Source organism: Melozone crissalis, unplaced genomic scaffold, assembly GCF_028551555.1.
Source record: "Melozone crissalis strain CALT ecotype California unplaced genomic scaffold, PUWL_Pcris_2 ptg000013l_1, whole genome shotgun sequence".
NCBI lineage: Eukaryota > Metazoa > Chordata > Aves > Passeriformes > Passerellidae > Melozone > Melozone crissalis.
Genome location: NW_026535791.1, coordinates 54,768,280 through 54,781,190, shown reverse-complemented (window position 1 = coordinate 54,781,190; position 12,911 = coordinate 54,768,280). Strand labels below are relative to the sequence as shown.

The window sequence follows — 12,911 nt, the reverse complement described above, 5'->3', positions numbered from 1 at the left end:
AAAAGTGTTGGTTTTGTCTTTCATATTCAGACAGAATTTTAGGTGTGTGATGAAATTTAACCATTAGTTATTTGGTACCCCTCAGCATAGCTGTTAGTGGGTTTAAATTAATGTGAAAGATATTGAAAGGACTCTGAATATTATGACTGCAGCTCCAAAAATACTTAAGTAGTGAGAACTAACTAAACTAAAGCAATGAAACAAAAAAAAAATAGTTATAGCATTAAGGTAATGTAAGATATCTCAGCAGTACTTAGTTATTTCTAGAAATTTATTAATTCTATGTAAAAGGTACTTAGAGGTGCCAAAGTGGTTTATATCATGGTGGTTGGAGGTAGACCTCCTGCATGCCATTGAGCTTAGCAGGAGCTTGGCCAACAAAATGAATTATGAAAGTAATAGGCCCAAGGCATGTTCATAAGTTAAAATAATTTTGGCATTATGGATTGACAGTTTATTTGGTTTTACATTATTTTGTGGTTGCCATGGGAAACTGACACTACTGAAACACTTTCTTTTAATCAACAGAATATGAGCTGATGCCAGTGACAAGTAACACTCCTTTGAGGAATTTGGGATTAAGTTTATTCAGATTATGCTTGCCTTGTTACAAAGTTCAGCAAACATGTTTTTAAAACCCCTGAAGACTGTAACTAGTTATTTACAATTATATATTGGCCCTGAACCTGTTTTCAGTTGCAGCAATAGAGGAGCTGGCTGTTGGAAAAAAATAGGACATTTGAGTACTCCATAAAATAAAAATAATTGCAAAAGTTGATTCAGGTAGGCTCTTTCTTCCCTGGGGCAAACCTTGGATAATTCACTCTACAAGTAACATAGAAGTTAAAAAGGGAAAGGAGATGAGGTAGACTGTCAGGACTGTTACCCCTGCTTAAGTTGAGAAGAGAGTGGTCTGAATGGAGAGGGACTCTGAGTAGCAGCAATATGTGATGGACTCAGAGTCTGAAACACTCAGCAGTCTGAGAGAGTCAATAATATGGTTTAGAAAGGGTCTCCTTTCCCTACATGCACACACAAATGAGATATTTGTTTCCCTAAATTTTGTTTGTCACCAAATGAAGAGACTAAGTGGAGAATAACACCTACAAATTTTATTTATCAGGGCTCTAAAAGGCCATTGCTGAAGAGCTGAAGCAAATTCCTCAGTTTCTGGTTATCTGAGTTATGTCAGCAGCTTCTGATTTCTTACGCAGATTTAAAGTGGAGCAAGAAGCAAAAATTATGTTTTGCCTTTTTTTGAAAGCTACTTAGTATCATTACAAGTAACGTTGAATCATATACAGGAAAGGTGACTTCTTGAACTTGTATAAAACAGAGCTTGTAAATATAAATTGGTGCAACTACGTTTTTAATGAGCTTGCATGTTTGGTCAGTAATGGTAGTCAGTGATGATTGTATAATATATTTAGACATGTATGTGACATCTGGTTCAGGTTCTTGTGTTACTTTGATGAAAGAATTAAATCAAAATGTAGTAAACATGACATGTTAAAGTAAATTGAAAACTGGATAATTGAGAGGTAATTGTAAAAGTAAAAATTCCAAGTGGATATGTTTTTGATGAGTTCTACAAAAATGCCACATCTTCTGTAGCTGGAGGTGATTCAGTGGTTACCAGGAGGCTGTGTTCAGTTCTGGTGTTCGTACCTTAGGGGGGAAAAAAAAGAATGCAAAAGATCGTTCTTCAAAAGTTTATTGGGGTAAAAAAATGGAAGAAAGCAGGGCTCAAAAGAAGAATCTGTAAAGCACTTGCTACTGAAAGGGGTCAGATTGTATCTATGCTTATGCCATATTTCAGTGGTTCTCCCCTCAGGATTTGGAAATTGAACTCATGACACTGGCAATCTCAGTAGGTGTTGTTGGAGGAAAGGTCAGCTCCTACGACCTGAGAAAAGTCTTCAGGGAAGAGTTAAGGCTGTAAGTGTCTTTTTGACCTAAGTGCCAAAGATGTGAAGAAGGCTTACATTCATTATCTGAGAGTTTTGTGTTTCCTATGAACTAGAAAAAGTGGGTTCTCACAGCACTGGATTTCATTAAGCTATTTTGGAACCCTAATTCTCTGAGAATTGAGAATTGAGGAAATCAGTCCTGTCACCTGAGGCAACGAATTCCCTGAAATATCACCTGAACAGTGAGACCCTAAACGCTGGTTTGAAGGTTGTGATAACTGCAGAACTAATTGTGTGAATTTAACAGCACTTCACCGTGTTTCTAAAGGCTACTTTTTCCAGAAGAAACCAGCAATGCAGTGTAAAATTGGATGGTTTTATCATTTTGCTCACAGCTGTAAACGCTTTGCAGTGCAGAGTGGTGGCTGGGGCCAGGTGAGGCGGCTGCATGCAGCCTGTGATGCTCAGCCAGACCGATATTGGGGTGTTGCACAGCAGATGGCAGGTGACCTTGTCAGGACAAGCAGTGTAAGTGTGACATTTTCCCCCCAGACCACGGAGGAGCGCGTTCGGCTGCCGGACACCCGCGCCAGCCGCTGGTACCAGTTCCGCGTGGCCGCTGTGAACGTGCATGGCACCAGGGGCTTCACTGCGCCCAGCAAGCACTTCCGCTCCGCCAGAGGTGAGTGTTCCTCGAGCTGTCACCTTCCTGTCACCCCCACCTGCAGCACAGCCTGGTCTGCCGGCTTTTGTGGCAGAGGGTTTTGAGCAGGTGGGTTTTTGAGTCGTTTTGTCACTTACTTTAGAAATGGTGTGAGATTTGCTTGAAGTCAGCAAACAAATTAAAAGCTGAAGTGTCATTATTCTTTTATCAGCAAGGGTGTCTATGAATAAAACTCCTTTAAAATATTTTCCACATGATTGGTATCAAACTTCACGACCCTGACCATGAAATAGGGAAGAACTTGGGTTTCAGTGTGTTAATCCAAGAGGTTTATCTCCTTCTTTTTTTAATTATGAGGAATATGTTATTGTCATATATTTAATAGAGTATTGGTATATTTTGTTGCCTGTATCTAAATAATTGTAGCAGCATTGTTTTGATGGAACTTTGGACCCTGTTAATAGAACTCTCCTTGCTAGAACTAATTGTAAATGCTTAAGAGTAAAAAAGAGCATAAATGCAAAGCAGCATGTTTCTGTTCATTACAAAGGCATGCCTGATGATCCACAAAGTATTTTAGGAATTTTTGTTGATAGTTCTGGTTTTGCAACTGTTTGGGCAATAAAAAAACTTTGAAAATTATTTCTGTACCAGTAAATGGTGCATGAGGGATGGAGGAGATAGAAACGGTTCTCCCATCCTGTGAAGTTCCTGGCATTCTCCCTGGTGTGCTTTTGACCAACATGGAGAAGAATTTTCCCAGATGACTCTTAAGCATAGTATAGGGGTTAGCACAGGCCAGAAACTATTGCCATGAGACAGATGATCTGGATGTGGTCACCCTCTCTTAAAGGCAGTCAATAATGTGGGCATATCCAGACCACACTAGTCGACTTTAGTGCCAAAGAATGAGATCCAGCACTCTTCACTCTACTAATAGAAGCAGTTTCTAATAGAAAGACTTGTTGTTATTTTAGTAGTGACAGAATCTTTACACTGGTATAACTTTGCATACTTTGAGGAATGTATTTCCTCCTCTTCCTGCAGACTGAATTATCTTGCAGTACAAGCAATTTCCATCTTTGGGTTCCTGTGCTGGCTTTTAGCTTACTGTTTGGCCATAGTCAGTCCTAGAAAAGGATCTTTTTGGTGGTGCATTTATAGAGGCATGCAAATACTTTTGCTGGTATGGAAGTTTTAATCTCTTACTGAATAACTATATGTTAGCTTTAATAATCCTTTTGGTGCCCTAGCTGTATTTGTGGTAGGAAGGTTGGCTGGCATAGCTGTCCTGTTACTTCTGTGACCACAAACATTTTCATGCATAGAAGGAGTATTATTTTAAGAACTATGATACTTAAGTAGTATACAATTTCAGAAACATAAAATAATACAGTTCCTTCGAGCTGTGTTGAGTTTACTGTAAGAGCTCTTCAGCAGCAGTACCTTTCTCTTTACTTCTTGAACTTCAGCAGATACAGCAGTTTGTTGCTGAATCTGGCACCAACTTTCTTTTAAATTGAAATCCTTGACAGTTGTTTTACTGGATTTGTAAATATTTTCCAACTATTCTGCTTGAAGCCACTATTACTACAATTACAGAAAGGTATGTCATGGTAGCACTGGGGTTTTGGCTTGAACATGACATTTTCAGGCAGGATTTGTATAATTTTGAAAAAAATTGGTCCCCTACTGGGTGTGCTAGCCATGCTCAAAATACCATCCTTGATAATGAATATAAGAATGTCCATGGTAAGTCATCCTGGAGGTCTCTTTAGCCCAGAATCTGCCCCCAGCCAGAGGTAGGTTTCTGGATAACAATGTAAGATCAGGATAAGCACATAGGGGTATTTCTTCAGAATCGTCTCCCAGCTGGCAGTAATTTGTGTTTCAGGAACTTGTGGTTTTGAAATCATTACATGAATACTGGAGTCCTCTTGTGGTCTCTGCATCTACCCCTGAAGCACTTGCTGTCCTTGAGAACTGCTCATGGCTGTCTAGTGGAGATGGAGAGCACTTTTAGGGCTTTGTGACGAGGGCAGTGGGAGTCAGCAGTACCTCTGCATGCTCTTACTAATAAACCAAAATTTTGATAATGGCAGCAAGTATGTAGCCAGCCTTCTTCAAAAGGCTTCTGTAACTCTCAAAATAACTGTTTTCAAATCTGAGCTCCTGCCCCTGGCAGAGGATTGTGAATTGACAGACAAGCAGCAGGGAGTTCAGTTAGCCCCCATCAGCCTGTGCTGGCAGCTCATTTGGCCATTCTGGGGGCTGTGGAGCTGCCAGTGGTGTTATGAAGATGTGAGTTTGCCAGATGAAATGTGCAGTCACTCCAGGTGACTCACATGAAGGTGCTGCTGGGGGCTGACTGCTGGGAAAGACACTGGGATGCTCCTGTTGGTGTTTTTGAGCCTCCATATCCCCAGGTGAGCCGTCAGAGGGGTAGCAGTGAGTGTCACACGAACATTTAATTACTACTTTGGAGCTCAGTGGGAAATGACAGCTCCTGCCTGGTAGAGAGGCAAGAAACTGCTGCTCAGATGTGCCTTGTTTTTTGAGTGCCAGCATCTACTGGCCCCTGCTGAGCTCCTACAGGCACATTTAACCTCCAGTTTGGAAAAGAAAAGTGGATTTTGGCACATCACCTTTGGAAGTTTGCTGCCTGTCTGTGCTGTGTTTGTGTGAAGTGTGGACAGAATTTCACATCAGTGTTTCACTTCACCCTGTTGTGCCAAGACTAAGAGAAGATTATTATCTTGGTCAAACTTAGCAGTACGTTTCTTCAAAAATAAACCCTTTGATCAGGAAACATGACAGTAATTCCTAAGACAGTTTCTCACGCAAGATACTGAACTTTTACCAATTGCTCATAAGTAATAATGAATAGAAAATTATTTGGGTTTGTTTTTTCCTCTAAAGGGGGGCAAATATGATATTTAATCTTCTTCTAGGAAGAAGTATGGCACCACAAAGTCTCTGTCACTAAATATTTTAAGATGTTAAGAGGAATATTCAAAAACGTGCTGTAATTACTCAGAGAGAGAATTTTTTGTCTGGTTACCACAATACTTTTTATACTGTTTTGTCTTTTTGAAAATGCAAAAAACATGCTCTCTAAGTAGACACAGCAAAATAAGGTTTTGTTTTATTCAAAATGATGTTAAGTCTTCTGAGGTAATTACCATTAACTTATTTATCACTAAATAAAGCTCTTCATTTTCCGAAGTAATTTAATTTCTCAGTCATGAAAAAGACAAAAACAGGAAAACAAGAATATTTCATCAAGCACTTCAACTTGCCATTCTTCATCTAATTGTGTTTTGAGGTCTGATCTACTGCACCTTTGGATGCTTTTATGCTATAAACATTTGAGGTGAAGGTTTATTAGCTGTTTTACACTGTCTCATGTGTTCATCTAGGATGAACATTAATTTGTTGGCATTAATTTGTAAGTAGTAAATAAAGTGACATGGCTGAGAATTTCTGGAATATTCAAAGCTTAGGCAGAGCTCCTTTTTAAACTCTGTTTATTTATTTTTTATAAAGTAAACAAAGGGTTTGCATGTACTGGTCTGACATGACCCTTCACAGGTAATAAAGTGGAGCTTTGTTTAGCCAAAATGTGACTCCAAAATTACAAAAACACAGGTTGGACTAGATCAGTCTGTGATGGAGTGGCTGGAAAATTAAGTGAATATTGCACGTAGAGAGTGGATTTTTTCATATGACTGGAACTGTGCACATGGACTTTTACATTGATACTGTCAACTAAAAGTGATCAAAATTTTCTGCTATTTTGGCAGTGGTTTCCACTTCTTTTTTCAGGGTTTTTAAATTTTTTGTGCTTTCCTTTTATCTTTAATTGAATGGAAACAACTTCCAATAACAGCAATAAATAAAGGTAACTGAATACCTGACAGAACATTTTTGATCCATGAAGATACAAATATCCTTCTATTCATATTTAGACTGGCTCTCTCCAAGCTGTTTCCTTTCTTCTGGAAGCAGGAGAGAACTGTTCCTAGAATCCATAAATTAGTCTCCTTGGATGAAAACTACCTGTGTTTTTCTTCCAGTAAGCAGGCACTGGATAGCTTAATCTGACAGAAGCTGCTTGGCACTAGTAATACAATTTTTAATTTGTTGCATTTGGTTCAGAGTACCTAGGCTATTTTTCCCTAGCTTTTTATAATTTGTGATGGGAATGAATTCTCAGTGCCAGAGACTTCAGTTAAGTCTAGGACTCAGGCATTTCTATGTCATGTATTATCTCACTGGTCTGTAGGTGCTGTGCCATTTACAGAGACAAGAAGATCAACACAATGAGCCCAAACCATCTGACCCTTCCACCTCTGCTAAAGGCTTTTAGCTTCACCATGAAGGCAATTGCCAGCATACACTGGATAGATTGTCAAGCAAAAGGAAGCAGACAACATTGTTTTCACAGCACACAAGTACCAGGCTGGATGTGATTTCATGCATACATTACTGAGTGTTAGAAAAACCAGAACAGACACCCAGTCATGGCAATAAAACTCTTTCTGTTGCTCCTTTGAGACCAATGATTTTTTTATGCTGTTGCACAGCTGGTTTATGTGTGCCATTTCCATCGGGCAGAGCCAGTCCTCCTGCTTACACCCTGGAACTGTTTAATGGTTGGAAACTTGTCTGTAGAGCAGCTTCAGCAGACTTAGAGTTGGAAGGTCTCATGTTTGAAAGATAGCAATGGGAGATCTATTTTAAGTCAGGAAAAATGCTCAAAAAAAAAATCGCTTTAAATTATTATCACACTTGCTCTCAGTTTTACAGCTCAGAATGAGAATTCTGATTCCAATGCCATTATTCCCCTCTCTGACACCCATTCCAGATCATTTACTGTTTTCACTCCAGTTGCCACATTGAAAGACAAAGTGGATGCACTGAAGCAGTGTATGATTTGATTCATGTGTTTAGCTAGTCCATACTGTTTTTTAAGGTTTTGCAAAGGTGTTTGAAAATACTATTGATTTAAAGAATTTTGGAAAATATAAACTATTACTATGTTCACAAATATGAGTGTGGGAAGATGTTAATTTTGAAATGGTGATGATGTGTTTTCTTTCTTTCCTTTATTTGCAGCAAGAGATCCTCCCTTTTGGGGACTGGAGACAGAATTTTGCTTGTGATGGCTGAGTAGCCAGCAAGACAGGAATTTAAGTCCTTTGGGTATACTCAAGCCAAACACAATCCAGACAAATGGAGTACTTATCCCATGTGCTGGAACAGCAGCTTCAGCCTTGACCTAATGAAGCTATCATTTCTAGCAGTGAGAAGCGATTTACTTGTCAGGCTGCTGAGACCAGAATTTTTTAGGAGTTGAGGACAGCTGTCTGTGCCAAATTCTAGGATATATAGAATGACTTGTAGTTTATTTGTATAAACTGAAAGGAAAAGCTGCAACCAGCATCACTCTTTCTGCAAACCAAAGAATTTGATTTAACACTCAGATAAATTCATGTATATAAAGTACCAGTACTTTGCATTCAAAAAACTGGCAGCAGTTTTCATTCCAGTAATTTTACATCTGTGTATCTGAATTATACATGTGGGCAGTCAGTCAAAGGGATCACAGGTATATGAAGACTAACAGTAGGATGGCTATTGGCTTTATAGTCAGCAGAACGTCCCTTTAGCTTTATAGTTGGGTTATCAAACACCTTATGTAGTCAGCTTTATGATTCAGTACCAGTTATTAGACCTTGAAGTATTTTAGCATGAATTGTATAGTGCTTTTAATGCCTACATGGACATAAGCATAACAGACCACCTTGTAGAAGCATGACTTTTCCATTCAATAATGCAGAAAAAAACAACTAATCTGTTATGTGGTAGCTGGCAGGCATGCATTGTAGAGGAGCATGCTCATAAACATGTCACAGTTTTTTTTTTGTTTGTTTTTCTTGGTTCTTGTTTTTTTGGGTGTAGGGCTTTTTTCAGTGCTTTCTTTAATGTGGGGTTTGGGTTGTTTGGTTTTTCTTCCTGTTAACAGAGATCACATTATTTTACCCTGCTATTCCTTTTTACTTGTCTGCTTTGCTGGTGAAACTAAATTCTTTCAAATGAAGAAATAATTAATATTCTTGAGTTCTTAACTTACAAAATGATAATTCTGTCATTTGTAATAGTGATGAATGTCACAGAAATATATCAAAATAGATGAATAAATTATATAGTGATATTGAAATACTTAATATGGAATGTATCCTAATCTGATATAAAATGCTCGCTGAGTGTCTTAATATTTCAGGTAATACACCCCAAATCCATGAAGTATTTTATTGATGCATCCATACAAAAAGACAGGATTTTTTTTCCTTTGATTAAATGCAAAACTGTAATAAGTTTTATCTTTGAAATTTTATATTTTTATAGCTAATTATTTTCTTAATGTATCTACTAGTTTTTATAAAGCTTTCATAGAAAATGTGTCTTTCAGACACTTTCAGTGTCTCACCTTTTCATGTCTGTTAGCTGCACATCTCCTCCTTTCTGTCTTCTACCACCACCACTGTTCTTGTTCAAAGGCATTTTTATGGATGACATTTGAGAGGCTTGCAAAAGAGTCTTTGAAGAAAGAGCGCACTCAGGAAAATATCTGCTATTGCTGTGTTATATCACATGTATATTCCTTCTAAGAGGACATTCTTTCTATCCTTAACTGTAATTACCCTTTCTATCTATCTATCTATCTATCTATCTATCTATCTACTCTTTCTATCATTAACTGTAATGATTTTTAATGCAATGTTTGTATTCTCATACAGCAAAGTAGAAACATTCATAGATTTTCTTTCAAATGTGGATCAGCATTTTGTCTGCTGACTTCTTCTGTGTCTAGTGAGCACAGAAGAAATTCTACTGATAATGTTTTCAATAATCTGTGCAATTATAGAAAGAACAGATACACCGGTGCTGTAGAATTTAGAAGAAATGATCTATTGGTTTCAGTACGCACATATTTCTTTCTAACTACTTTCTTTTGCTGGAATGGACATATAAACATTTGAAAAGAAAAAAAACCCTAAATTTGGTCATTAGTTTTTAGACCTACAAAAAATTGGTGAGGAGAACTTCAAAATCTTTTTAATCATGTAATACACTTTGTCCAAAGGAGCTATTTAATTTTTTAAAATATTTTTTTAAAATGACACTCTATCTCTTGTAGATGCAGAATGAGGACAAACATGTTTTATAGGTTGAATTGGTTTTGTTTATATCTGACCATTTGGGAAGGTATATTCTCTGAAACACTTTTATTTTATCCCATATGTTTTGTATACATAATACATGATGCATAGCACTTCTGGGAGATAACCTGAATAATTCACCTACAGTAATATGATCATGTTGCACTTCAGGTTATAAATGTTTTATATCTCTAATATAATGTCGTATAACATATAAAAGCCCCTAACATTTTAAATCAGTGGAGATGAATGCTTAATAAATGTCTTACACATGTGAATCATGATTCTGTTAATATTTAGTTTACCTAAATTACATTCTATACTTACCTTTTAAATAACAGAAGTAAATTAAAAACTGTATGAGAGAATAGTACAAACTATTTAGCTAATTTTTCTTTAATTCTGGAATAAATGGTTTAGTATTATTTAAGATGGAGTGGTTGGCAGCTTCACAGGTGAGGAAATAAGTGTAATAGCAGTGCTTCTCCAAAGCCAGAAAAAATATACACAACTGACTTGCTAGTGGATTAAAAAACCCAAGTGAGAAGGGAGGCATTATTACTGTTTGGAAATTATGTTCAATTTCCAGAATTCTTAAGTATGCTTTGGAACTTTTATGGCCAAAATTTAGATTGGATTGTATGTGTGAAGAAACAGGGACATCCATTACTATTTAATGAAAATGGAATGTGTGAGGGAACAGGAATATCCATTGTTATTTCAGCAAAAGTCCTGTTTAATAACAGGAATAAGTAATTTTTTCACATATGGTGATGTTTAAAAGGGAAATGCTGTCTATTAATTTGGAATGTGTCTTTTTTATAAAGTAAATGATAGAATTTTTTAGTGAGGCCATTTGTCATGGGCATTATCTGATGAATTAGGTATGTCTGGAATGTTTATTTAACAGCTCATTTACCAATTTAAAATAATGCAGGTGAACCATACAGTAAATGAATGAATGATTTCCTCTCCTCACACCTCCAGTTTTATTTCTGGCAAATAAGTGATGGCTCATGTGGCTGTACATTCATAACATGTCTTAATTGCTATGAATTTCCTTTATTCTTCTGATATGCTTTTATTTTTTTTTTTTTAGTCTCACTGCTTACTTCTATGTAAATTTTGTTTTTGCAGTTTCCTTGTATTTTGTCATCAATTTTTGGCCGACAGAGACATTTAAAAAATGGTAAAAATTAAAAAGTCGAATTAAGAAGTAGGAATTAGTAAACAACAAATTGGACTTTCATAAGCATTGTTGCAAAATCTTCATTGATTGACATTACTTGAGACCAGGATATTATATAGTGAATCCACAAGGAGGACCTTACATTTAATATTGGAAAAGATTCAATATTTAATCTTCAAACTCTGACTGTTGTGTGTCCTTGACTCTGGAGTCAGCACAAAGACAACTGAAGGAATACAATCTCAGTTGATATTGACCAGGAATTGAACCAGAATAGTGAAATAAATCAAAGGGGTAGCTAATTGCTTTTTGACATTCTAAAAAAGCCCCTATAGATTTCTACCACAGTGTAATATATCATTATGCTTTAATTACATTTAGTCTAAGGAAGTGTTTGTGTCCCATGGTGGTAGATATCAATATTAGAATTTTGAAGAAAGATTCAATATGTCAAAAAATAATTTAATCATCTGAGAATTATCTGGCAATGAAAAGATATTCAGTGTTTCAGCCATGCAGTTCTGTGGGGGCTCTACAAGGCCACTTGTACAACTGAGTATTTTACACTCACTGTGTATTTGAAGTGAGTGACAAAAGGAAAACTGTTGGTCTGGTGCATTTTGATAAAGCTTCATAATATTTGTGAACTATCAACAACACAGAATAATGACAAACTAGATGCTAACCCATAATTTTTATTTCAGTAGAGTTTGAATTTCTAGAATTTACAAGAAGCCATATCAGTTACAGGATGGCATTGCCCAGATTTTCCTCAGTGTATTTAGGGTGTTTAATCCAGTTTGTGAATGCCTCATAAATACATGAGGGGAAGATAATCTTTACCTTAATGAAGATGATTTTTCCCTTAAAATATTTTCATTTTTTTCTAAATTCTAGATCCATCTGCTCCACCAGCTCCATCTAATATCAGGATTGCCAATATCAGTGCAAACAATGATGGGAGTGTAAATGCAATGATTACTTGGGATCTTCCAGAAGAGCCTGATATCCCAGTGCACCACTACAAAGTCTTCTGGAGCTGGACATACAGCAAATATGTAATTCCAGCAAAAAAAAAGAGAAGGAAGATCACTGATGGGGTAAGAAAGAAATCAGTAACTGTGACAGAAATATGGTTTATGTTTATGCAAAATAGAGTGTAAGTATAAAATGTGTGATAAGTTCCAATGATTTCAGCCACTGGTAAAATAGTGGTCCTAATTTTTAGTATTATGAAGCCCATAGAATATTTTGATCTCTCAATTCTTTTCTTACTTGAACTCAGGGAGAGAAGTAAGTTTCTGCCTTAGAATACAGGTAAATATGATAAGATTTTACAGGAAAGATGAATGAAATTTAAATGCTGTTAGTCCTCTAAATTTAGGCTTATTCAGTTAGTGCTTCTTAAAGTGTTTATTTTGTTTGAAAGCCTGTCATTGTCTGTCACGTTGTTCTTTCACTATGCAAGTAAAACTTGTGACACAGTCATAGAGTAATCGTTAAACAGTCAGGGTAAGTCTGAGGGAAAACCACACAAAACTCTTTAAATAAACTCCTGTACCAAAGATCTGGCAATATTTCCTTAGCAGCTAGTTCCTATGAGTTTATTGAGTAATATGTTAAATATTGCTTTAGTAGAAAACTTTTTGTTATGATATCCTTAAGGATATTGCATATTATTTTAGAGCAATTAATAGAAATAGATAGGAATAACAGAAATCACTTAGATATGACTTGATTCTCAGTGCTTTTGATAGTGAGACTTTGGCCCCATGTCAATGTTACCACTGTATTTTGGCTCTGTCTACCCATTGCACTGTGATAAATGACAGTCAGAGGGACACAATTCCCCCTCTGTCCCTCAGTCACCAAACCATGACAGAAATAAAGGCAGTGAAGGCTGTGTGATGAAATCATGCAAG

At 36.6% G+C, this 12,911-nt stretch overlaps 1 protein-coding gene across 1 annotated transcript in view; it reads left to right on the top strand.

Moving 5' to 3' along the window:
- Positions 1-12,911, top strand: part of ANOS1 (anosmin 1) — a 132,933-nt gene that overhangs the window by 82,923 nt on the left and 37,099 nt on the right. Inside the window, exons 6-7 of the mRNA XM_054271968.1 lie at positions 2,463-2,592; positions 11,887-12,089. Coding sequence (XP_054127943.1) covers positions 2,463-2,592; positions 11,887-12,089 — 333 coding nt within the window. The remainder of the gene's footprint in view (positions 1-2,462; positions 2,593-11,886; positions 12,090-12,911) is intronic.